Source organism: Miscanthus floridulus, chromosome 10 (genome assembly GCF_019320115.1).
Source record: "Miscanthus floridulus cultivar M001 chromosome 10, ASM1932011v1, whole genome shotgun sequence".
Taxonomy (NCBI): Eukaryota; Viridiplantae; Streptophyta; class Magnoliopsida; order Poales; family Poaceae; genus Miscanthus; species Miscanthus floridulus.
In genome coordinates, this window is record NC_089589.1 from 82,576,985 (window position 1) to 82,604,936 (window position 27,952).

Consider the following 27,952-nt stretch of genomic DNA (forward strand, 5'->3'; position numbering starts at 1 on the left):
GCTACTTCTCATGTCGTCAGCACAGCCATTATCGTCGAATGCGAGGAGGTCGGGCATGTCTATAAGGTGCAACATCTGGTCTACTTCATCAGCGAGGTCCTTAATGAGCCCAAAACTCATTATCCTTAGGTCCAAAAGCTGCTATACGCCATTCTAATTACGTCACGCAAGCTTCGCCACTACTTCAAGTATTACAAGATCGCCATGGTCACCGAGTTCCCTCTAGGGGACATTCTCTGCAACAAAGAGGCCAACGGCCACATCATCAAGTGGGCTGTCGAGCTCGGCACTTACTCCATCGAATTCAGAAGTAGGCCTACCATCAAGCCTCAGGCGCTCGTTGATTTCGTCGCTGAGTGGACCGAGATCCAAGAGCCCATCGCCGCTACTTGCCCCGAGCAGTAGGTGATGTACTTCGATGGCGCTCTCAACATCAACGGTGCTGGTGCGGGCATTATGTTCATTACGTCGACCAAGGATAAGCTCTGATATGTTCTCCAAATACATTTTCCGGCCTCCAACAACGCTGCCGAATACGAAGCATGTCTCCACGGACTCCGTATAGCCGTTGAGCTCGGTGTCAAACGCCTCATGGTATACGAGGACGCTGCATTGATCATCAACTAGCTCAACAAAGACTGGTCCTGCTCCAATGACAAGATGGATGCATATTGCACTGAAATCAGGAATCTTGAAGGGAAATTCTACGGTATCGAGTACCACCATGTGGTACGAGATCAAAATCAGCTCACCGACCACCTATCCAAGTTAGGCTCCTCTCACGCCATGATTTCGGCGAGGGTCTTCGTTCAAGATCTTTTGGCGCCATCCATTAAGGAAGAAAAGGAAGTTCAAGAAATTCCCCCCGCCGAGCAGTTGGTGCTTAAGGTACCTTTGTCGGCCATCGATTGGAGGGAACAGTTCATCAAGTACCTCACCAGCACCGAAGTACCCTCCGACAAGACAAAAACCGAATGCCTAATCCATTGAAGCAAGCATTACGTGCTGGTGGATGGCAACTTGATGAGGAAAAGTGCCAAGGAAGGGATACTGCAGAAATGCATCACCCAAGAAGAGGAAGTGAAACTACTTCTCGAAATTCACTCTGGTTCCTGCGGCAACCACGTGGCCTTGAGAAACCTAGTCGGCAAAGCTTTCTGAGCTAGTTTTTACTGGCCCACGGCCATCTCTGATGCAGAAGACCTCGTCCGATGTTGTGAAGGATGCCAATTTTTCGCCAAGCAAATACACGTGCCGGCACAAGAACTGCAGACCATCCCAGCTTCCTAGCCCTTCGCATGCTGGGGACTGGATATGATTGGGCCTTTCAAGCCAGTGCCAAGTGGTTTCCAGTACATATATGTCGCCATCGACAAGTTCTAAAAAAGATCAAGTATAAACCGCTCGTCTTGGCTACTACAAAGAAAGCAGTCGAGCTCTTCAAAGATATCATCCACAGATTTGGTCTGCCAAATAGTATTATCACCGACCTTGGAACTATGTTTATTAGCCATCATTTTTGGGACTTCTATGAAGACTGATGCATCTCCATCAAATACGTCTCCATCGCCCATCCTAGAGCCAACGGTCAGGTCGAACGGGCGAATGACATGATCCTTGATGCCCTCAAAAAGAGGTTATATCAGAAAGAAGAAAAGCATCCGGGCAGATGGCTCAAAGAGCTACCAGCTGTGGTCTGGGGACTGCGTACTCAATCTAGTCGTAGCACCGGTGTGTCTCCATATTTCTTGGTCTACGGCTCAGAAGCCATACTACCAGCGGACGTTGCCTTCCGAGCACCTAGGGTGGAAAATTATGATGAAGAGCAAGCCGTAGCTGTTCGGACAGAGGACGTCAATAGGGCTGAGGAGGAATGCCTGATCACCTCCATTCGCACAGCCAAATATCTAGAAGGCTTGCGAAGATACTACAACCGCAATATCAAAGGTCGTTCATTTGTTGTGGCGACCTCGTTCTCCGTAGAAAACAAAAAACCGAAGGGATGCACAAGCTCTCCTCACCCTGGGAAGGGCCTTACGTCATCAAAGAGGTTACCCGACTAGGGTCTTATCACCTATGTGACTTGGACGGAATCGATATCCCCAATTCATGGCACATCGAGCACCTTATATGTTTCTATCCTTGAAATGCTCCAGATATGTATTCTCCACTCCATGATGAATAAAATTTTGGTCACCATAATTTGTCTCCATTATTTCTCTATTATGATTTAATCTACACTTACAGTCGCCGAGCTCTAAGCTACTCCTTAATGAACTCCAATACAAGATCGCCATAACTGCTCCGCCACAATTCTTCATATCTCCAACATGTGATCGTCGTAAACACTCTATCATGTTTCTCCATATCTCTGAAATGTTTCGCCGACCACCGAGCAACATACATTTTGTTATGTTCTCTATGGAGAAGACCCAGTCTCCGATCTCTCCATACATGTGCTATGGGCTCCATGCTCTGTGTTATGGGTGGTCGGCTATGGTTCTTTGGTCATGCTTGTTCCTCCTACACGTGCACGGGCTCCGCGCTCGATGTTATGGACTATGGGCTAGCCAAGGCCGAGAGTTTAGTGAAGAACTAACTGCTTGGACGCCACTTATACTACGTTTATCTCCAAGTTATTTTGCCAACCGCTGAGCAGCACATGTTCCGCTCTGTTCTCTATGGAGAAGACCATGTCTCCGATCTCTCCCTACACGTGCTACGGGCTCCACACTCTACGTTATGAGTGGTCGACTATGGTTCCTTTGTCACGCCTGTTCCTCCTACACGTGCACGGGCTCCGCGCTCGACGTTATGGACTATGGGCTAGCTAAGGCCAAAGATTTCAGTAATGAACTAACTGCTCGGATGCTACTTATACTGTGTATAATTGCATTAGGGTTAATACTACAACAATTTATTCACCGCAACACTACAAACTGCATAAACATGCACATGTCAACATTTATACATACACATAAATGTCTATCTGTGCCCTTGCGCATTTTTAACTACTCTATTCAGTTATTACAGCATACTCTCCAAACAGATCACCGAGCTTCGCCATCGCCGTCCATCTCGCTGAATAGGTCGATGTCACAGGCCAGCTTCTTCGCCGCGTCTTCCACCTCATCCTCTAGCTGCTGGTGCTCTACCTCGCCCATCCCTTTGGCGAATCTAGCCCCTATCGTCTGAAGGTCAATGGCTGGATAGTGGGACCAAACCACCGCAAGGGCGTGAGTAATGGTGGTAACAATGGCATCGCGATTGAAGCTCTTGAAGTTCTCCCACGCCACCTTGCACCTCTCAATGATGGTGTCCGAACGTGGTGGCCTGCCGTCGGGCCGAGGAGCCGCCTCTAGGTTGACGCAGTCGAGCACCGATTTGACTCCGACGACTACAGCGTCGAACTTGTCCCTTTGGGTCCTGGCCTCCTGCACTAGCACATCAAACTATGCCTTGACCCTCTGACGGTAGTCTACAAGCATTACAAGGTTCCATCAAGCAAGGAAACTACTTCAATAGTAACTTCGACCAGGAAGTACTCACCTTTCAGCTCCTCGACTAGTTTGTCCGCTCACCCTGACTCCTTCACCTTCTCCTCTCAGAGTTGCTCGATGGCTTAGCGTAGCTGGCCGAGCTCCGCATCTTACTCTACAAGCACAACAGTCATCACCAAAAATATGGTTGTTCAACAATACAAAGCACATTCGCCGATACGCCATACCTGCTTTCTACTCGGATACGTTCTTGAGCTGCTCAGACTTCTGCTCCAGCTGCTCAGACTTGCCATGTAGCTGCTCGGACGCGGCCACCAGCTGCTCGGATAAGATGCCCTTCTAGTATTCTAGGTCCCGTGCGTTGGACTCAGCAAGGTCTCGCTCGTGCTGGGCCCTCTAAATGTTTCTCTCCATAAGGTTCATCGCCTCCTTGAGTTTTTCATTCTCCTTGGTGAGGGGCTCCATCCTCTTTATCAGTTGGTGCCGCTGCTCGGTAGTCCAAGTTATCCCCTGCACAAATGCCAAGATTATGAAGAAGAACAATTTCCAACATCAAAGATGAACATTACAGATGCAGTACTGACCTTGATTTGTTTCATCACTCCGGCAAGGGTGGACTCTAGTCTCTTCAGCTCCCTGGTGGTGTCCTCCTCCTCAACAACCACCACCTCGTCATTGCGTTTGTGGAGGATTCGGATAGCTTAGGGTCGAGATTCCTCACGTTTGATCTCTTCCACCTCGTACTCTGCTGTGGCTGGAGGCACAACCGGGGGGCTCTGTGGCTGGACAGTAGGTTCGACCATGCCCTACGATGCCTCAAGGGGTGCTGGTTGCTCCTCGAGCCCTAACGGCTTCACCGCCCCAGACTCAGGCGTGGCACCGGCATCTCTTGCATTCGCCTCTGAAGACTCGACATTTTCTGCCATTGCCCCGGGGCATCATCGCCGAACCGTCCGCTGTCGGCGCCAACTGTTCGCCACCGCCAAGTCTGCTAACAGTGGTGGTTGACTCCTCCGTAGGACGCCGAGCACCCGGGGACTCCAGGATGGGATCCACTAGCATCTCCTCCGTCCCGGGGCTAGCCTTCGGTTGCTCGTCAGTCTAGACGGGTGGGGCCAGATCCTCTATACGCCTCGCTCTACATCAGATTAGCTCATCAATCGCTAAAAAAGGATAAGGATATGACAACCAAATAACTCCAAGACAAGGGTACTTACGTAGCGGCTTTTTGGTAGATTTTTCTGAACCGATGTTGCCTACCCGAGCCCCCAGCCGCGGCCTTGGGGTCGATTCCTGTGTCTTAGGGTGGAGGTCTCACGGTCTCTGCCATCGGCCTCTCCTCTGCCCGCCGCTCCAGGACTCCCCTCGCCTACTGCTCGGGGACTCCCTCCGCCTGCCGCTCTAGAATGCCCCTTGCCTACTGCTCGGGGACTCCTTTTGCTTGCTGCTCGGGGATTCCTGCCGCCTGCTATTGGGGGACTCCCTCCTTTCCCTTTGATTGTTCCTCCACGCGTGTGCTGTGTGGAGGCCCCTTCGTGCTTGGTGGAGGAGCCACTAGAACATCATGGTACTCCGCATTCGAGTGGTCTGGTCACCGCCAAGTGAGATACCGCCAGGCTTGAGGGGAGCAGCACCCCGCCATCTTTCTCTTCTTCTGGGCCAGCTTGTCTGTCGATGCCCTCTTCCCCAGATTTTCTCCGACACTGGGGATGGACTCTTCAACGAGATGCTGACGGCTCCGTCCTCAGGCTGTGTCGGTGGCCGAGCATCTACTGCCTATGGCCAATCGCCCCTCGGCATGCTCGAGAAGTACACCGCTCTTTCCTAGAATGGATCTTCACATAAGTGAATTATTCCACTACTCGGCAACGACAAAAGATAAAAAGCATCGAGAACACATAATTGAGATATTTACCTGAGGAGGCAGATTCTAGCAGTGAAAGGGTCTTGTCTGCCCTGGCAAGTTGAACAAGGCAAGTGGAGCGAATAGCTCTGTGGCCTGCTCCTACACAACGTCTCTCGACAGCATCTTCATCCTGTCCCAGGTACCGCCGGTCTCCCCATTGAAATCAAAGGCTGCGTGGGCCCTCTCCTTATAGGGCTAGACATGGTGCACTATGAAGCTCCTTGCCACTAGTCCTCCATTGGTCTTCACGCCCTTTATTAAGCCAAGGAGCTCCTTCACTTGCTCCATGTCATCATTGTTTGGTTTCTCCGACCAGCTCTTTTGGTTCTCTAGGATGTGGTTGATGTCGTAGCGGATTGCAATGTGGCTCTACTTCATGTAGAACCACCTGGCATTCCACCCCTTCAGTGAAGTATTTAGTAGTATAGTGATGTACTCGCTCGCCATCCCATCCTAGAGTTGTAGATATACGCCACCGACCACCTTGGAACCGCCGCCGCCTTTTTTCTTCAACCAAAATAGGTGTCTGAAGAGGTTGAAGTGCGGAAGAATCCCCAGATATGCTTTGCAGAAGTGGATAAAGATCGAGATGTGCAAGATGGTGTTTGGGTGGAGATTGCATAGACTAAGTGCCCAGAACTCCAATAGATCCCTCAAAAATGGATGAACAGGAAATCCCAACCCTCGCTAGAAATAATCCTCAAACACCACTACTTCATCAGTGTGAGGCATTGGGAAGGGCTCATCGCTGGCTAGCCGCCATCCGGCGGTGATGTGGTAAGGAAAAACGCTCGCCTCCACCAATCTATTAAGCCCCACCTCCCCCATGCGCGATGGCACCCACTCTTCATCACGGCTGGCTCTGACGCTCGCCTTCTTTGGGCTCGCCTTCTTTGGGTTCGTAGCTCCCCTCTTAGGCGCCATCCCTCAGATCCGGACGGAGACTGGCAGCAGAAGAGCACATGGATGTGAATCTGGAAATGCGAGGGCTAAGGAGGAAGGTGAAATGGCAAAGGTGGGAGCGCGGGGTGTGACGACGCAGTTATAAAGCACTCCCCCCTCCCTTTCGCATTCGAGGGTTTTTGGGAAACCGTTCCAATGATTTACACCTCTCTGAATTCACCACAACAGCAAGGTAGGCCGTTACCTTGGCTTTCGCGCAACCATGGCCCGTATCACTGATTTATCTCCATAATTTGTTACGGCTCGCTGAATATTCGCTGACTTCTCCACCAACTGTTACGGCTCAGTAATTACTACTGTACAACCATTACTCTGGTATTTTCTCCATGATTTGTTTTCTCTAAGATTTCCTCTTGTGGCTCAGGGACTGCATCAGCATTATGTCTCGGTTCCTCACCGCATTAGGGATTTTTCTTCAGTTGACCGCTGTTTCTGACCCTAGCACCATGTGACCATGTCACCTACTATCAGGCTCGGGGACTAAGTGGGCACACTTCACCTTGCGATGAATGTGCTTTTTCTCACCTCAGGGCTATGCCCGAGGACTGGCTACCTACTCAGCTGGTCTTTTACTATTCTTCTACTTTGGACCCTGGCACCACATGACTATGTCATCTACTGTCAGGCTCGAAGACTAAGTGGGCACACTTCACCTTGCAGTGAGTGTGTTTGCTTTAATCTAGAAGACTCCGCGCCTCTTGAAGCTAAAGAAGACTATTTCCCTTTCTCGTGGTCGGACTCTAAGTGGGCACACTTAGTCCACTGCAAAGAAATTTTCGATTCTGAACTTGAGCTCCTTAGACCCTTATAGCAAGCCATACTTGGGTTACACTGCTCGGCGATGGTTCACACTGCTCGGCGATGGTTCACACTGCTCGGCGATAGTTCACGCTACTCGGCAACGGTTCGCGCTGCTCGGCGATAGTTCACGCTGCTCAGCAACTGCTCACAACTGCTCGGCAACTCATCCTGGTAGTCGGACCATGAGTTTGACTGCTCGGCTTTGTTCGCACCTATTTGGACAAGCTCAAGACGATGTTGCACAACGGGTATAAGGCGCTCGGGGACTAGCTATGGGGGGTATAACCCTAGATACCCATGGCAGACCACATGGGTTGTGCCCCTAGGGGCGGCCTAGCCCACAAGACAAAGCATTGCGGGGCACGACACTGCTCGGCGCCTCCCACAAGACACCAGAAAGATATCCTGAAGATACTACGAGATCTGTTAGGATACGTATGATCCCATGATTCCTGTAATCTGTTATTAGTTTTCGGTTATCTCTCAGATCTAACCAACTTGTAACCCTGCCCCCCGGACTATATAAGGCGGGCAGGGAGCCCCTCCAAACACACGCAATATCATATGATAGCTAATACAATCCAACAGACCACGGGAGTAGGGTATTACATCATACTGACGGCCTGAACCTATCTAACTCGTGTGTCTCTGTTGCCTTCTTGTTCTTGATTACACGTCTCTCTACCGATCAATCTATCTTCGTGAGATACCCCTCGGAGGACTGTCGATGATATTCTGTCGACGCATGCACAGAGTTGCAGCAGAAATAATATTACAAATGGGTTCACAAATAATAGTACAAGTTTGGGTTTTAAAATCGATTAAGGGAAACAACATATCTTTCAAATGATTGCATTAATATAAGTTCCAAATACATTGTAGCATAAGTGATATCCTCTGACAAAAGCATAGAGATGAGAAATAAATATAGAGTCACCGAGCCCACCGGTGGTTAGCCACCATCTTCCTCAGGTCGAAAATTTCACCTGCAACATGGTGGGATAAACCCTGAGTACTCGAATGTACTCAGCTAGACTTACCCGTCATAAACCCAAAATAAAGTGACTCCAAGGATCATGCAAGGCTTTATAAATGGAGCTAGCTTGACAATATTTTGCATAAAAAGCCACTAATTCAGCTATATATTTTATAATCCGGTGATCAAGTTAATTATAGCTATTCATCTCTAGATTAGCAACTAACCTATGCCAAACATGTGGTATATCATTTAGTAGCATAACAATAGTAACCATAGTCGGTGTAATAATTCCATGTTCATCATAACCATCATATTCCATAATTCAATTACTACGATGTTGGTGTGAGTCAGAGTTTCTCACTATCCGGGAGAGACGGCGATTCGAATCGATTCCAACCAGCTGGGGAGTTATTCCTAACACACACCTAGACATACCTGCACCAAGGTAGTCAAGATCAGATCAGAAATTAGGGTTTCCAGAGAGAAGAGAATAGAGCTCGAATTCTTCAAGTTCTAGTATAGGCTAGCTAGCAAGGTTCAAGTAGAGTTTGAGCTATCACTCAGGATTCTGGATTCGCTGTCTCAAGGCTGGTATATCCATTGTATCCCTTTTTATTTATGACTTTGTGCTACTTCAATATTATATTGTTATTTATTAGGTTCCTAGTTTGCTCTAGTTGTATGCTTGATATAGTTATGATTGATGATGAATTTATGCATATGTTCGCAAAGCGCTTAGCTCAGTACTCGAGTGAGTTAAGTGGTCGACATTATGTAAGCGTGGTCCTTAAATATTGTTTACCTATGGAAGCACTCTACACTCTGGGTCATGTGGTAGATCGCAAATGTGACACTAGCGTTGAGTCCTTTGTAGTTCACTCCCCATTTGTAGAACAAGTAGAACCCAGTTGTGAAGGGAGATAAGCTCTGTTCTTGATCTTCCTTAGTAATATTCCTTATGCATAGATACAGAGTTAATTATGCTATAGATGAAAGTGTATATACTTGGGTGTACAAAAGACTTAGTAAATAAGGAATGACTTAGGGATGTTTTGCTCTTAACTAATCTCCTGCCTAGCCATACTACATTTATGAGTATCTATTCCTATCTCTGGATTACTATCAATGCCTTACACTTATCATTTATTTATCATTTGACTTACCCGTGCTATAGCATGAGAGTTAATGATATTGTCATAAGTATGCAAATTTGTCAATATCTCTTGCCACCCCATTGCTCCTCCCTATGGATAAAATATAAATAACGATACCTGGTATACTTCCGGTTGAAATGCTATAATGGTATATTATCTGTGCGCTTGTGGATTACTTAGTATATATAAATTTCAAGTGTTCTCAATAATTACCAACAACGTATTTCTTGCTTCATTGCTAGGGATGCCAACTTAGTAAAGAGTGATGCTAAGAAATACCAACAAACCTCATCCAATAATTGGACACCACAAGCACCTACCCACAAGTGAGGTAACTCAACAACACAAGCAATTTACTAGAGCTACCTTGCGGCTCTTCGCCGGGGAATGTGCAAGACCCCTCACAATCACCGGAGCTAGCCACGAACAATCACCAACACGTGCCAAAGCTCCTTCGTTGCTCCAAGTCATCTAGGTGACGGCAACCACCAAGAGAAACAAGAAATCTGCAACCACAACAATCCCCAAGTGCCACTAGATGCCATCACTCAAGCAAATGCACTTGGAATCACTCCCAATCTCACTATGATGAAGAATCAATGATGGAGATGAGTGGAAGGTGTTTGCCTAGGCTAACAAGGATATCAAGTATGTCAAAGTGCCAAGAGAGTGAGCCCCAAGCCAGCCAAACACTATTTATAGAGCACCTCAAACGAATAGAGTCGTTAGGGTCAAGTGAGGGGGCTCTACGCACTGACCGGACGCGTTGGTCAGTTTGACCGAACGCGTCGGTGCGTCCGTTCTTTTCTGCGCTCACTCGCGAAGCATATGCTAGCGTACATCATCAATGACCTAATGCTGGCCCTGCACGTCTGGTTCCAAACACTATTTAGGGTCCAGTCGTGAAGCCGCCATGCTCCTTCTCTGGAACCACTGACCGGACGCTGGGCCAACGTCCGATCCCGGCGTCCGATCGCTTCTGCACCTTCTTGGCTAGTCAGCTCGCCAGCCGCTATAAATGACCGGACGCACAGGTCCACCCCGACTGCAGCGTCCGGTCATGGACTTTCTTCTCCTTTTGATTTTTAAGTCCACAACCACTTCGCCCTTACTTCCAAGTTGCTAACCATAAAGTGTTGAACTTGTGTGCAAGTGTGTTAGCATTTTTCAAAGCATTTTACAAAGATCAAAGTTAGCACACTAGGTTTGTAAATGCATATGCAAGAATAATGTCACCTAGTGGCACTCGATAACAGCTTAGCCAAAGATTTTCCCTCTTTATACTATGGCTATCGATCCTAAACGTGATGACACTCTCTATGATGTCTTGATCACCAAAATCAAAACCCTAAGAAATACCTTTGCCTTGATCTCCATAGGGTTTTGTTTTTCTCTTTCTTCTTTTCCAAGTTGAGCACTTGATCATCTTTTGGTCATCACCATCTACCATGATCATCATCTAGCTCTACCACTTGGCATGGGACCACCTTATCTAATTCACACACTTAGATCAAAGGTTAGTTCCAGGTCTCATCAATTATCCAAAACTAAACTAGGGCTTTCAGTGACCAAGGAGGAGGGCGTCCAAGGGCTTCCTTGGTGTGTTCCCCATCTCCTTGAGGCGTGCTCCAACTTGGGCCAGGGTTCCAAGGGTAGGCCCATTATGACGACACATCTCTCGGCATAAATAGCGATAACTTGTCATGATGGTTTGGAGGCCTTGCAGACGTGATCTTGAGGTGAAATTAGATCTATTTGAAAGCTTATCAAATAAGTTTTCCATCAAGTGCTAATGGACCTCAAACTCACTTCGGATGAAGGAGTTATGGCCTTCCCAATAAAGTACTATCGGGCCGCTGACGAACTGAAAGTTCAACTTTAATAGACTTGCACCTTGAGAATGGTCTTGTTCATGGCATATCCACTCTCTATCATCATCACTGTTGTTGCTAAGCACATTTGAAATAACAATATTATGTAGCAACCAATTCTTAGTTTTATCATTATGCAAATGTAGAAATGATCTGTATCCGAAGGTGTTATGTCCTCATCAAGACATGCATAGAAAAGAAAGTGTGTGTGACTAAATGCCAGTTCAGTTCGCCACGTGCTATAGGAAACGAGCTAGAAGCCTAGAAGTGTTTCCTCCCCATTTTTTCTCCTTGGAAACTCAAATAGGCATCTGCATGTAAATTACTAAAGAGTAAAGTCCACTACCGGTCCTCAAACTTGTTCGGCTGTGTCATCCCGGTCCCTAACTCGCAAATCGACCGTTTAGATCCTCAAACTTTTTCATCTATGTCATCTCGGTTCCTAAACTCTCAAATCACTCGTTTAGGTCATCAAACTTGTTCGACTGTATTATCTAGATCCCTAAACTTGCAAATCACTCGTTTAGGTCCTCAAACTTGTTCAGTTGTGTCATCCCGGTCCCCAAATGTTGTTTAGCTGGTTCAGAAGCGAGATCCTCTCAACCAGCTAATACTCACCATTATTCTAGGCGTTTGAGATATGATGTGATCAACATTGTTCTAATTTACAGGATATATTGTATCCTATATATCCAGATAGCTAGCATATCAAGTTGACCGAAAATGTTTATCTTTGGGTATGAGGGATTTTATTTCCCTTGTAACACCGCACGGGCACATTTATTTAAATATAAGCCTAGAAGTGTTTCCTCCCCGTTGTTTCTCCTTGGAGACTCAAATAGGCACCTGCATGTAAATTACTAAATTCAGAGACAAGATCTTCTCAACCAGCTAATACTCACAATTATTCTAGGCGGTTCAGATATGATGTGATCAACATTGTTCTAATTTACAGGATAACAATATCATATCGTATCCTATATATCAAGATAGCTAGCATATCAAGTCGACCATGTATGAGGAATTTTATTTCCCGTCGCACGGGCACATTTAAATATAAGCCTAGAAGTGTTTTCTCCCCATTGTTTCTCCTTGGAAACTCAAATAGGCATCTCCATGTAAATTACTAAATTCAGAGGTGAGATCCTCTCGACCAGCTAATACTCACCATTATTCTAGGTTGAGATATGATGTGATCAAGATTGTTCTAATTTACAGGATCACAATATCATATTGTATAGCTAGCATATCAAGTTGACCGAGTACGTTAATCTTTGGGTATGAGGAATTTTATTTCCCTTGCAACGCCACAAGGACACATTTAAATATAATATTGAGTATCAAATATTAAATATAATATCTATACCATGTGTACATATAATATCAATTATTAAATAGTGAAATGGTTCCTTCTGTTTTCTTTTTTTTATTACTTTCCAAGCTACCCAATTCTAAAATCCTTAGACTGTCTCCAACGAGGGAGACCTAAACACGACACCCATTCCTGGTTTTGGGTCATGCACAGGAAAAGGTCACGCACCTGTAAAACAGCCCTCTCCAACAGCGACGGGAAGGCCCATCCCGAGGCGGAGGACGACGGCACGGCCGAGGACGCCGCCGAGCTACCTACCTCGCCCGCCGTGGCCTCGACGTTCAACCGCACGACGATGTAGAGGCCGACGGCGACCAGGGCGGCGAACCACGCCGGCGGCCCCCGGTCCTCATCCCTCCGCGCCCCAACTTCGGATCCAGAGGGCGCGGCTGCGACGGTAGCCCCCGGCTTCGACGGCGGCGAAGGTGGAGCCCGCGGAGCCTCCTCAGCGCCGGGTGGGCAGGAAGGGGCTGGGAGTCGTGGGGCCTCAGATCCGGCCGAGCCCGGGCGCACGGTGGCCGCGGCGGCATCAGCCAGGCCCGGCGACGGAGTGGCGCCGACGGCGCTCGACGCGGGCGGCGGCGGCGGCCATGCCGCGCACGCGCGCGCGCCCTGGCATGGGTGAGTCGCGGGGTCAGACCTGAGAGGGGAGAGGGAGGAGGAGGGCGCCGGCGCCTGGGCTTCCTCCGACGCGGAGGCGTGCGCGGATGAGTCGCGGGGTCAGGCCTCGGAGGGGAGAGGGAGGAGGAGGAGGGCGTCGGCGCCTGGGCTTCCTCCGACGCGGAGGCGTGCGCGGGCAGGCCACATTGGAGATTTACATAGCGAGGAGAGATGCGATGTTTTTTTGTGTTTCGTTTGGGCTCGTAGGCAAAATGGGTAACGTGTTTGGGTCACCTGTTGGAGGATGTTTTGGATAGGCAAAAGTAAGTATTTTAGGTTTGCCTCTTCGTGTTGGAGACAGTCTTAGCCCACCTTTGAGAACACCACGTTTTTTAATGTCCTAATGGGACGGAGCATTTTGTCGAGCGCCTTTCATCTTTGCCAATAAAACCTTGGCCAGAGTGTTCAAAACCTGGTTCAAGAGTTCGGCAAAATTGTTGCCTTCTCCCTAGCCGGCCGACTGCCTCTGGCGGTCTGGCCTCTACCTGAACTGCCAAGGTGCACAATATAATGACAGGGTCATGATAGACGTGTTGGAACCGGACCACATTTTTTTTGTGCGGAAGCTTTCTGGTCCACAACAGTGGCGAGCCTAGGATTTTTTCCCCGTGGGTATTCAAAATATGATAAAGGGGAGTACGAAACTATGAAGGGGTGTTATATTTTTTTGACCATATAGTTCTTATTATACAATATATAGCAAATATATAACACTTACAATTGAGCATGATTACATAAATTCACAGCGACTGGAGACTCCGCATCCATGAGCGGCGTGAGGACTGTGACTGTGAGTCCATGGCTGCGGGAGTGCCCGTGCAGGATGAGTCGATGGGATCATGGGAGTACGGTAGAGAATTTGGGCCACTAGGCCTCATTGGGCCTTCGGATGGGGAGAAAAAAAGAGAAGGAGCATGCTATTTTAGGCTGAATTGTTGTACGGTTGTTCAGTTTACGTGTATTTTTACCTTTTTCAATATAAATGCATGCATATACACTGTATATATGAATTTTTTTGTCAAAAAAAATTAGGTATTCAACTGAATATTATTGAATACTGGTGGGCCCGCCATAGGAGTACCAAAGAGCAGGTGTTGCTCCAACACGCACTCCACTACCTTGGCAACTCATAATTGCTCGACAGTGAACACGATCATCCAGCCTGTTCGGGAGACCGTATTGGATCGTGGATTATTTACTGCTGGCTGGTTTGGTGTGAGAGAAAAATACTGTTTCTGGCTGGAAATTTACGATCGTTTACGACCAAGCGAACAGGCTGATCATTGCTGTCTCCACCGCCCGTCCGTGAGACAACGCGCGGAAAGTCGAAAGTAGGGATGAAAGCGGGAACGAGAAATTTCAGTACCGACCGACACCGAACACCAGAATTCTCGACCGGATATCATTTTCTCGGGAAAAAACGGATTCGGGAAGAAATTCGGCGAATCCAGGATCGAAATCGGTTAGAGTGATTTTCCGACCGAATTAGCGGATCCCGTATTTGGTCAGGAAAACTCCCGCGGGAAATTCCCGTTTTTAAGGTCGCAGACGACTCGCAGGAGTCGCAGCGAGGAAATTAACATCGGCGGCGACACCTCACGCCTCGCTACTCGTGTCGGCGTCGCTTCCAGTTCCCCGCGAGCGATCCCGATCAGCGATTCAGTCATTCAGAAGCGGAGCGGACTGCGGACAGGCGGACATCAGAGGCAGAGCTGCAGTCTGTGTTGCGCCTTCGTGCCCGCGTCCGGCCGGCGGCCGCCAATAGCGAGCACCAAGCAGCCGAGTCCGAGCGACCACTGATTCGCTGCGACTCTGTGAGCAAGCAAATCTGCAGGCGCAAGCGCAACTGTGCAAGGTGCAAGCAGCCGCAAAGTAAGTATAAATTATATGATACGATTTCTAATTTTTTTTTAATTGCTAATTGCCGAATTTGCAATGATCATCTATCATCCGTGCAAATTTTTATTTCTATGCCACGGAGACGCGCACTGTTTGCTATTGTTTGCATATGGATTATACATGGTTGCTATTGTTGCATCGAGCTCACTGTTTCAAGTGGTTACATATATCGATGTTCTCGTCTTGTGTTACTGCTTCCCGATCGTAATCGACACGTTCCCATTCGAAATATTTCGTTCCCGATATCCCGTAATACCGGATTCGTTTTCCCGTTCCCATTCCCGGCCAAAAAATACAGGAGCGAAAATTTTTAAGATATTTTTCCGATCATTCCTGACCGTTTTCATCCCTAGCCGAAAGCGTGTCTCGTCGGGAAGGCAACGGCCAACCGCCACCGCTCACTCCGACTCCCGATGCAGCTTCTCCCACTCCCAGGCCTGCCGGCCGGCTTCCATTATCTAGCAGCGGCTAAACCACTCGAGTGGGTGACTCGCCTTCGCGGGGGCTGGCGTTGGCGGTTGGTGGAGCGAGCAGCCACGGCCGGCCGGTCGATGCCGACGGCGACGGGCGCGGTGGTCCGTGGTCTTGTCACGTGGAGCAGATGTATGCACGTTGTGTCCCCGTCATGGTAGGTGGACGGCTTTCCGACTTCCGTTGGTGTGGTCAGCCAGTGTGCTCTGGGCTGGGCCCCACGGGAATGGAGGTATGGAGTACCGCGCGGATCTGGCTTCACCTACCACCGCGCGACTAGTGGGCTACCCTGTCAGGCTGTCACCTAATCTGGATGGTGAAAGGGGACCCGATCTTCTCGTCCATGCACGCCCAATTTTGTTGATGGGACCTGCACAGACTTTGAACCGTTTGCACGCTGGTTTTCCAAATTTCTTGCGTTACGATTTTATATAGGAGTAGAGTACTCCTGTGTATACTTATTAATTTAGAGGACGGCATCATACGCATAATATTCTTCCTTTTTCCCTTTATAGTTCAAGGAGGCTCAAAATTCCTATGCGCAGGTCTGGGGTCGGCCAAAATTCCTTTTTCCCTTTACTTTTATGAACACCTTTGAAAAATGGACCAGACAGACCTCGAGGTTGATAAAGTCACTGTAGACACCTCAATAATGACAGTGTCGACAGAATATCGTCGGCAGTCCTCCGAGGGGTATCCCACGAAGGTAGATTGATCGGCAGAGGAGCGTGAGATCAAGAACAATAAGGCAACAGAGACACACGAGTTAGATAAGTTCAGGCCGTCAGTAAGACGTAATACCCTACTCCTGTGGTTTGTTGATTTGTATTAGCTATCGTATGATATTGCGTGTCCGCATATGTATGTATCTTGATGTAGCCTGTCCGCTAGGGACCCCTGCCTCTTCTTATATTGTCTGGAGGGGCAGAGTTACAAGAAAAGTATCATATTTGGTATTATACAATAGCTTGCGGTGCACGCCGAACAACGCTGTGCACGCCTTGATCTTGTGGGTTGGGCCACCTCTGATGGTGCAGCCCATGTCTTGTTTTGTGAATACCGGGGACCATACCCCCACAGCTAGTCCCCAAGCCTGATAGTAGGTGACGTAGTCACGTGGTGCCAGGGTCAGAAAGTAGAAGACTAGCCGAGTAGGCAGCCAGTCTGTGGGGGTATGGCCCTCAAGACGTGGGCCGCACCATCGGAGGTGGCCCGGCCCACAAGATCAAGGCGTGCACGGCGCTGCTCGGCGTGCACCGCAAGACATTGTATAGTACCAAATAGGATACTTTACTTGTAACCCTGTCCCTCCAAAGTATATATGGAGAGGCAGGGGTCCTCTACTCGACATCATGTATTCAATACAATACACCAAAGACACAGGACGTAGGGTATTACGTCGATCAGACGGCCCGAACCTGTCTAAATCATTGTCTCTGCGCCTTGTGTCATCATCCGGTTCCTGATTACGCGCATCCCCACCGACAAATCTACCATCGCGGGATACCCCTCGGTGGACTGCCGAGCATATTCTGTCGACAGTTGACGCGCCAGGTAAGAGCCTGTGCGTGCTAATCCATAGCGAATCAGATGGGATCTCAAGATCAACGCCATCCGTGGCAATTTGGCTTCTGGTGGCGGCGTCGCTCACCTACGATGGAGTCGTCGTCTTGAGGCTATTCGTGGTGGCTTGACGTCGCTACGTAACTCGTCGTGATACTTCTGCGTTTCGCTGCGTGATTCTGCACTCCGTAGCAAGTTCAGCATCAAGAACGCCGCGTGTCTTCTCCGTCCACTCCAGATGCAATTTCATCTCAGCTTTGTTCAGATCCGATCTAATCACAAGTCGATCTATAACCCCGTCCTCTCCGTCTCCAACACGAATCAATTCTCAAATCAAGGTCGCAGTAATCAAGAAGTCTTGTGGTTACGAGACGGTGACGCACGTGCAGCAACATGCAAGCTCAGTAGGGCTAGCATGCAAGCGTGCTCTGTAGCATAGTACATCTGTCCACTCGGATACTATATCCACTGCTCGACTACAACTTTCGATTGCTCGGACTCGACGAACCGGTCAAGAACGAGTTCCAAGTGCTCGGCGGCTGACTGGTTTACTTCGTCAGCAACATCCGACTCACCCATTAATTAAGCTAAGTCACGCTTTAATATTTTACTAAATATTCTCCAATCTCCGTATATTGCCATAATGTTTCTCTGAACTGTTTTATCCATATTTGCTCTCCAAACGATTTCCCGAACCACCGAACAGTCCTGTTGATGCTCGGACGCCTCTAGAGACGGCCCTGTCTCCGGCTCCACCCTACACGTGCTACGGGCTCCGCGCTCTGCGTTATGGGTGGTCGGCAGCGGCTCCTTGGTGACGTCTGTTCCTCCTACACGTGCACGGGCTCCGCGCTCGACGTTATGGACTACGGGCTAGCTAGGGCTGGAGACTCAGCTACACACAAACTGTTGGGGCGGTTTATATTAAAATATATTTTCACACCAACTGATTGTCGAACTGCATACGCTTACATCATGTACTACCCGTTCTACATGTTTATATTGCAGGATCGTCGTCCACCTGGTGCTCGGACTTCTCCACCGATCAACTGGTCGGACCGCTTGGTTCATAGACTCTGTCGCCGACCAGTTGATCGGACTGTTTGCCGCTCGTGCTTCATCGCCAGGTACGTCGGTTACTCCTCGGCCCTCGGATTCTTCGTGCTCGAGGACTAAGTGGGCACACTTCATCGCACGGACGTCGTCAGCTACGTCGGTGCTCGGACCTCGCCGCCTACGCCGAGGACTCAGTGCTCGGACATTGCCGCCTACGCCAGGGACTCCTCGGTGCTCGGACATCGCCGCTTACGCCGGGGACTCCTCACTCCTCGGTGCTCAGACATCGCCAGCTTCACCGGGGACTCCTCGGTGCTCGGTCATCGTCGCCGACGCAGGGGACTCCTCGCTCCTCGGTGCTCGGTCATCGCCGCCGACGCCGGGGACTCCTCGCTCCTCGGTGCAAGGTCATCGTCGCCTACGCCGGGGACTCCTCGGTGCTCGGACCTCGCCGCCTACGCCGAGGACTCCTCGCTCCTCGGTGCTCGGACATCGCCAGCGACGCCGGGGACTCCTCGCTCGGTCATCGCCTACGACGCCGGGGACTCCTCGCTCCTCGGTGCTCGGTCATCGCCAGCGACGCCGAGGACTCCTCGCTCCTCGGTGATCGGTCAGTTGCCGCCTACGCCGGGGACTCCTCGGTGCTCGGACCTCGCCGCCTACGCCGGGGACTCCTCGCTCCTTGGTGCTTGGTCATCGCCAGTGACGCCGGGGACTCCTCGCTCCTCGATGCTCGGACATCGCCCGCGACGTCGGGGACTCCTCGCTCCTCGATGCTCGGTCATCGCCAGCGACGCCGGGGACTCCTCGCTCCTCGGTGCTCGGTCATCACCAGCGACGCCGGGGACTCCCTTGCTGCTCGGATCTTGCTACGTCTCGCCGGTGTGCTATCAAGCTGCTCCATGCTATTCGGATCAGGGTGCTGATCTTGGGCAGCACGTCTGGGGTCTTGATACGCGCATGTCAGACGACGTCGGCAAGCTTTCAGACTTCTTTGACCCTGCTACAAGATTCATTCTTCATCTTCTAGCAGGCTCGGGGACTAAGTGGGCACACTTCACCTTGCGGTGAATATGCTTGTTCTCATCTCGAGGCTACGCCCAGAGACTGGCTGCCTGCTCGGCTGGTCTTCTACTTTATGATCCTAGCACCACGTGACTGCATCTCCTACTATCAGGCTCGGGGACTAACTGTGGGGATATGGCCCCCAAGACATGGGCCGCACCATCGAAGGTGGCCCGGCCCACAAGATCAAGGTGTGCACGGCGCTGCTCGGCGTGCACCGCAAGACATTGTATAGTACCAAATAGGATACTTTACTTGTAACCCTATCCCTCCAGAGTATATAAGAAGAGGCAGGGGTCCTCTACTCGACATCATGTATTCAATACAATACACCAAAGACACAGGACGTAGGGTATTACGTCGATCAGACGGCCCGAACCTGTCTAAATCGTTGTCTCTGCGCCTTGTGTCACCATCCAGTTCCTGATTACGCGCATCCTCACTGACAAATCTACCATCGCGGAATACCCCTCGGTGGACTGCCGAGCATATTCTGTCGACACAGTCCCCGGGCATAGCCTCGAGATGAGAACAAGCATATTCACTTCAAGGTGAAGTGTGCCCACTTAGTCCCCGAACCTGCTGGAAGATGAAGAATGAATCTTGTAGCAAGGTCAAAGAAAAAGAAGTCTGAAAGCTTGCTAACGTCGTCTGATATGCGCGTATCAAGACCCCAGACGTGCTGCCCAAGATCAGCATCCTGATCCGAATAGCATGGAGCAGCTTGATAGCACACCGACGAGACGCAGCAAGATCCGACCACCAAGGGAGCACCGAGGAGTCCCGGCGTCGCTGGCGATGATCGAGCACCGAGGAGTCCCGACGTAGCTAGCGATGATTGAGCACCGAGGAGTGAGGAGTCCCCGGCGTCGCTGGCGATGACCGGGCACTAAGGAGCGAGGAGTCCCCGACGTCGCTGGTGATGTCCGAGCACCGAGGAGCGAGGAGTCCCTGGCATCACTGGCGATGACCGAGCACCGAGGAGCGAGGAGTCCCCGGCGTCGCTGGCGATGACCGAGCACCGAGGAGCAGAGAGTCCCCGACGTCGCTGGCGATGACCGAGCACCGAGGAGCGAGGAGTCCCCGGCGTCGCTGGCGATGACCGAGCACCGAGGAGCGAGGAGTCCCCGGCGTCGCTGGCGATGACCGAGCACCGAGGAACGAGGAGTCCTCGGCGTCGCTGGCGATGACCGAGCATCGAGGAGCGAGGAGTCCCCGGCGTCGCTGGCGATGACCGAGCACCAAGGAGCAAGGAGTCCCCGGCATCGCTGGCGATCACCGAGCACCGAGGAGCGAGGAGTCCCCGATGTCGCTAGCGATGACCGAGCACCGAGGAGCGAGGAGTCCCCGGCGTTGTTGGCGATGACCAAGCACCGAGGAGCGAGGAGTCCCTGGCGTCGCTGGCGATGACCGAGCCTGAGGAGCGAGGAGTCCCCGGCGTCGTAGGCGATGACCGAGCACCGAGGAGCGAGGAGTCCCCTGCGTCGCAGGCGATGACCGAGCACCGAGGAGCAAGGAGTCCCCGATGTCGCTCGCGATGACCGAGCACCGAGGAGTCCTGGCGTCGCTGGTGATGTCTGAGCACTGAGGAGCAAGGAGTCCCCGGCGTCGCTGGCGATGTCCGAGCATTGAGGAGCAGGGAGTCTCCGGCATCGCTGGTGATGTCCAAGCACCGAGGAGCGAGGAGTCCCCAGCATCGCTGGAGATGTCCGAGCACCGAGGAGCGAGGAGTCTCCGGCGTCGCTGGCGATGACCGAGCACCGAGGAGTCCCTGGTGTAGCTGGCGATGTCCGAGCACTGAGGAGTTCCCAGTGAAGCTAGCGAGGTCTGAGCACCGACGTAGCTGGCGACGTCCGTGCGGTGAAGTGTGCCCACTTACTCCTCGAGCACGAAGAAACCAAGCGCCGGGGAGTCCCTAGCGTAGCTGGCGATGAAGCACGAGCGACGAACAGTCTGGTCAACTGGTCAGCGGCGAAGTGAGCATTGAGTAGAAGCGACTGGTGAATAGTCCAATCAACTGGTTGGTGATGGAGTCCATGAACCGAGCGGTCAGACCAGTTGAACGGTGGGGAAGCCCGAGCACTAGGTGATTCGATCACCTGGACGATGATACTGCAATACAAACATATAGAACGGGTAGTACATGATGTAAAGATATATGAACTCCGGAGAAAAGATAGTGTATGTAGCTTGGCGATCTGTTGGAGCGAAGATATATTTAATATAAACCGCCTGAACAGTTAGTGTGTAGCTGAGTCTCCAGCCCTAGCTAGCCTGTTAACCATAACGTGGAGCGCGGAGCCCATGCACGTGTAGGAGGAACAAGCGTCGCTAAGGAGCCGCTGCCGACCACCCATAACATAGAGGGCGGATGCTCGTGCACGTGTAGGGAGGAGCCGGAGACAGGGCCGTCTCTAGAGGAGTCCGAGCATCAACATGACTGTTCAGGGGTTCAGAAAATCGTTTGGAGAGCAAACATGGAGAAAACAGCTCGGAGAAACATTATGGCGATATATGGAGACTAGAGAATATTTAGAAAAATATTAAAGCGTGACTTAGCTTTAGATAGAAAGTCTAGTCGGTGGCGTATGGCGCTATCTGGTCGGCGAGAGGATGGACGTCTTTAACCTGGTCGGCAAATCTGCCCCTCTGGGCATGTTGGTAAGCGGTGGCAGCGTTGGTGAACCCAAAGGGTAGGGCCGTAACCTCTGGAGTTTCCCGAGCAGTCTCCGATAGATCTGGATCGGAGGGTGATCGGCGCTGAACCAAAGTGTCCAAAACCAATTCGGGGATGGAGAGGCAATCGGTGAGCTTCAGACCGACCCGATCGATGGATATGATCAGATCGTCGTTGTTGATCTGCCTCCTCTGGTAGCGAGGAAGCGGGCGGCGAGTTGTTGATGAAGGTGACCTTGGAAGTGGTTCCCAGATCGGATCTGCAGTTGCAGGTACGGAGGTAGCTCGAGGAGCTCTCCGACTCCGTCAGCGTTGATGGTCCATGAGATCGATCCGACCGTGAAGATCTGGCCGGGCTACGGGAGGGACAAAGAGCCTATGGAAAAAGCCATCTTGTTCGACAAAGAAACAGCACGCACACCCCTACCTGGCACGCCAACTGTCGACAGAATATCATCGGCAGTCCTCTGAGGGGTATCCCACGAAGGTAGATTGATCGGCAGAGGAGCATGAGATCAAGAACAAGAAGGCAATAGAGACACACGAGTTAGACAGGTTCAGGTCGTCAGTATGATGTAATACCCTACTCCTATAGTCTATTGGTTTGCATTAGCTATCGTATGATATTGCGTGTCCGCATATGTATGTATCTTGATGTAGCCTATCCGCTAGGGGACCCCTGCCTCTCCTTATATAGTCTGGAGGGGTAGGGTTACAAGGAAAGTATCCTATTTGGTATTATACAATAGCTTGCGGTGCACGCCGAGCAGCGCCGTGCACGCCTTGATCTTGTGGGCTGGGCCACCTCTGATGGTGCGACTCATGCCTTGTGATATGAACCCGCTAGGGTTTGTTTCCGATCTTTTGATGAGAGGTGTGGGATAACTCGATTGATGGGTGGAGACGACGTTCACGGCCTGACTATAGCCTTCCAAGCTGCGCCTTAGCAACCGATACACCACCTCTTATGGCTGCCGCGATCTTGTGGAGTGCGTCACCCGACCACTAGGGCACTCGTCCTACAAGCAATCGAAGAACTAGCAAGAACAAGTATAGCAAGTACTGAATTACTAGATGTAGATGAAAGTTTCAAACTCAATCTCAATTAAGGTGGGGTTCCAAAGACAAGACGGGCGGCTGATCCAGCACGCGCGCTTACAAGCAAGTAGCGAGAGCTAAACTTGATCTAAACAAAACCCGACTATTGTTGGTGGCGGCTAAGGAGTATATGAAGGTGGAAGGACGACCAGGGGGTGTTGGGGTCGTTCTCCAACTCTAGGACGCGTCCCTAATGGACCCAACTTGATACACAACCCATTGGACCAAACTAAGGTGACGCAGCACCTTTGGACAGACAAGCTCTCAGTAGTAATTCAGTCATTGCGGACGCCTCAAAATAGATATGGACTTTATTCCAGATCCATATGAAAATATACTTCATAAGGATTCCATGAAGTACTTGAACGTCCCAATCCGAGTCCGTATGCGACCGTGGTGACCATCACAAGTTGGAGCTGTCCTGGAGTCCGAATTCAGCCTCCGCGAATCCTTGTCCCTTTCGGTCCTCTCCCTAGTTCCTAACCAAAACAAGAGTGCACGCGTCTCCATGGTCTAAATATGATGGACAGGAACTCAAGAGTGAACTTACTTGATGATTAATGTGACGAGCACGGGCGCGAGTAATAGGACCAGAAACTGGTACTCGTGTCGGCGTGGATGTATCGTTGGTGTTGATGTCCTCATCATCCTCCCCTTCTTGCATTTGAGGCGTCCTCGACTCAAACTCGTCTTCTTCTCCCAAATATGGCTTCAAATCTACAATGTTAAATGTGGGACTAACCCCAAATTCTACAGGCAGATCGAGTTTATATGCATTATCATTAATTTTCTCTAACACTTTAAATGGTCCATCAGCCCTAGGCATTAATTTAGACTTTCTGAAATCAGGAAACCTATCCTTTCTCAAGTGCAACCAAACTAAATCTCCAGGTTCAAATATTAGTTCCTTTCTACCTTTATCACCAGCAATCTTATATTTAGCATTCATACGCTCTATGTTTTCTTTAGTTGTTTTATGCAGTTTTAACATCAATTCAGCACGCTTAGTAGCATCAAAATTTAGTTTTTCAGAAGATGGCAAAGGCATCAAATCAATAGGAGCACGAGGCAAGAAACCATAGACAATCTGAAATGGACACATCTTTGTAGTAGAATGCAGCGAACGATTATAAGCAAATTCAATATGAGGCAAACAATCTTCCCACATCTTAATGTTCTTCTTTAAAACAGCCCTTAACATAGTAGACAAAGTTCTATTGACAACTTCAGTTTGACCATCGGTTTGGGGATGACATGTAGTAGAAAACAAAAGCTTAGTCCCTAGTTTTCCCCATAAAGTCTTCCAAAAATGACTAAGAAATTTAGCATCATGATCAGAAACAATTGTGTTGGGCACACCATGCAAACGAACAATTTCTTAAAAGAACAAATCAGCAATATGAGTAGCATCATCTGTTTTATGACAGGGTATGAAATGTGCCATCTTAGAAAATCTATCAACAACCACAAACACACTATCACGTCCCTTCCTAGTCCTTGGCAAACCCAACACAAAATACATAGAAATATCTTCCCAAGGGGCACTAGGAACAGGTAGAGGCAAATACAAACCGTGTGGATTTAACCGTGACTTAGCCTTTTGACATGTCGTGCAACGAGCAACAAACCTCTCCACATCTCTTCTCATCTTTGGCCAAAAGAAATGACCAGCAAGTATGTCCTCCATTTTCTTAGCTCCAAAATGCCCCATCAAGCCACCTCCATGCGCTTCCTGCAGCAACAACAAACGAACGGAGCTAGCTGGAACGCATAGCTTGTTAGCTCTAAACACAAACCCATCACTAAAGATGAATTTATTCCAACCTTTCCCATCTTTACAATGCAGCAACACATCTTTAAAATCAGCATCATTAACATATTGGCCCTTAATTGTTTCTAATCCAAAGATTTTGTAATCAAGTTGATTCAGCAAGGTATATCTCCTAGACAAAGCATCAGCAATAATATTCTCTTTCCCTTTCTTGTGCTTAATAACATAAGGAAAAGATTCAATAAATTCAACCCACTTAGCATGTCTACGGTTCAATTTCCCTTGACTACGAATATGCTTCAAAGACTCATGATCAGAATGAATAACAAACTCTTTGGGCCACAAGTAATGCTGCCATGTTTCTAATGTGCGAACAAGAGCATACAATTCCTTATCATATGTAGAATAATTTAGAACAGGCCCGCTCAATTTTTCACTAAAATACGCAACAGGTTTGCGTTCTTGTAACAAAACACCACCCAGTCCAATCCCGCTAGCATCACATTCAAGCTCAAAAGTCTTATTAAAATCAGGAAGTTGGAGGAGAGGTGCATGTGTCAACTTATCTTTTAGCATATTGAAGGAGTTCTCTTGTACTTTGCCCCAACTAAAAGGCACTCCCTTCTTTGTAAGCTCATCAAAAGGTGCAGCAATGGTACTGAAGTCCTTCACAAATCGGCGATAGAAACCAGCAAGTCCTAGGAAACTCTGCACTTGTGTGATAGTCTTTGGTACAGGCCATCCCTATATAGCTTCTACCTTGGCTTGATCAACCTCAATTCCCTGTGGAGTCACAACATAGCCAAGAAAAGACATTCGATCGGTGCAAAAGGTGCACTTCTCAAGGTTACCAAATAAACGTGCATCTCGTAAAGCATTAAAAACAGCACGTAAGTGATCAAGATGTTCATCCATAGATTTGCTGTAAATCAATATATCATCAAAGTAGACTACAACAAATTTTCCAATGAAAGCACGCAGAACCTCGTTCATTAACCTCATGAAGGTACTAGGTGCATTAGTTAACCCAAAAGGCATGACTAACCACTCATATAAACCAAATTTAGTTTTGAAAGCAGTTTTCCATTCATCTCCCAATTTCATACGAATCTGGTGGTACCCACTTCACAAATTAACTTTGGAAAACACATTAGCACCACTCAGTTCATCAAGCATATCATCTAATCGTGGAATAGGGTGTCGATATCGAATGGTGATATTATTAATAGCTCTACAATCAATACACATACACCATGTTCCATCTTTCTTAGGCACTAAAATGACAGGAATAGCACAAGGACTAAGGGACTCACGCACATAACCTTTGTCGAGTAGTTCTTGCACTTGTCGTTGAATTTCCTTCGTTTCTTCCGGATTAGTCCTGTATGGCGCATGGTTTGGCAAAGATGCACCAGGAATAAGATCAATTTGGTGCTCAATCCCTCGTATTGGTGGCAGCCCCGCTGGTATCTCACTTGGAAAAACATCCAAAAACTCCTGCAAAATGTTAGCAACAGCAGAGGGCAAAGAATGCTGCATATCGTGAACTGAAATCAAAGCACCCTTGCATACCAAAGCATAAGCAACAGAAGTGGAAGCAACCAATTCATTAATATCAGATTTAGTAGCAAGCAAGCAATGTCCTTTCAATCTTATCTCATCTTTGTTACTACTAACAGATTTGACATTTTTATCGATCTCAGATTTAGTTTTCTTAGCTTTAGCAACATCATCACACACAATAGCTTCAGGAGACATAGGAAGCAAAACAATTTTCTTATCATGGTGTATGAGAGAATACATATTTGATCTACCATGATGCATACAATCTGTATCAAATTGCCATGGTCTACCTAGCAGAATATGACAAGCTTCCATAGGCACAACATCACACTCAACAACATCATGATATGATCCAATAGCAAAATGAATTCGTACCAATCTCGTTACCTTAACCTTACCACTATTGTTGAGCCATCGAATGTGATATGGATGTGGGTGCGGTTTGGTTGTAAGTGCAAGCTTCTCTACCATATCGCTGCTAGCTAAGTTGTTGCAGCTACCTCCATTAATTATCAAACGGCATGAATGCTCTTTAATGACACACTTTGTTTGGAACAGTGTATGCCGCTGATTTTGCTCCGCCTTCTCCATTTGTGCGCTAAGCACACGCTGCACAATGAGGCTCTCATAATGATCTACATCCTCTGCTCCAATCTGCTCTTCTGGTTGTTCCTCACTTCCTACATGGTCAGCAGCAAGCAAAGCAAGTGTATCTTCATCAAAATCACTAGCAGAGGAATACTCACCATCATCTTTGACGACCATAACATCCTTGCTTGGACAGTCACGCATCACATGTCCATATCCCTTGCACCGGTGACACTGAACGTCTCTTGTTCTACCTGTAGATGCCATGGATGAAGCACTCGCAGTAGGCTTCTGGGTCGTCTTCGCCACTGAATTTGCGGAAGTAGCACGAGGTTTGTCGCTGGATGTTGGCATAGGAGCACATGTAGTTGGAGTAGTAGTCGTGCGGGGCTGCCATGAATTAGTTTTCCCTACAGAAATATTATTCTTGGCACTGGCACGTCGCCCCTGCACTTCCCTTTCAGCTTTACAAGCAAGATGAAATAAACAGGTTACGTTAGTGTATTCTTTATAATCAAGGATGTCCCGAATTTCACGATTTAACACACCCAAAAATCTTGCCATAGCAGGTTCCTCATCCTCATCTAAATTACAACGCAACATACCCATTTGCAATTCTTGATAATATTCTTCTACACTTTTAGCACCCTGTCTCAGTTGTTGCAATTTATTTAACAAATCACGTGCATAGTAAGAAGGAACAAATCTAGCCCTCATGATTCGTTTCAAAGCATTCCAAGTTCGTGGTATGTTATTAGGATTTTTCTTGCCATATTCTATCCACCAAATAGTAGCAAAATCAGTAAACTCACTAGTAGCAGCCCTAACACGTGTATTCTCAGGAAATTCATGACATGCAAACTTTTGATCAATAGCAATTTCCCAAGTAATGTATGCATCAGGATCATATTTACCATCAAAAGGAGGTATCTTAAATTTTATCTTACTGAAAGCATCATTATTATTGGGTACCTCACGTCGGTGGTGACCACCCAT

General features: G+C 48.9%; 1 protein-coding gene across 1 annotated transcript; it reads right to left on the reverse strand.

Annotated features, from left to right (window-relative positions):
* Positions 1–3,896: 3,896 nt before the first annotated feature.
* LOC136488959 (uncharacterized) lies at positions 3,897–27,952 on the reverse strand. Its single transcript, XM_066485725.1, has 4 exons — positions 26,545–27,952; positions 13,692–13,696; positions 12,715–13,158; positions 3,897–4,010 (listed from the first exon to the last, which is right to left on the reverse strand). Exons 1-4 carry the CDS (start codon positions 27,950–27,952, stop codon positions 3,897–3,899), a joined length of 1,971 nt encoding a protein of 656 aa, XP_066341822.1.

Coding starts and splice junctions, on each gene's coding strand:
- LOC136488959 (XM_066485725.1), bottom strand. CDS start 27,952: ATGGGTGGTCACCACCGACGTGAGGTACCCAATAATAATGATGCTTTC. Junction 4,011..12,714: donor TGGAGAGGGCTGTTTTACAG/GTGCGTGACCTT, acceptor GCATTTGTGCAG/GGGATAACTTGGACTACCGA.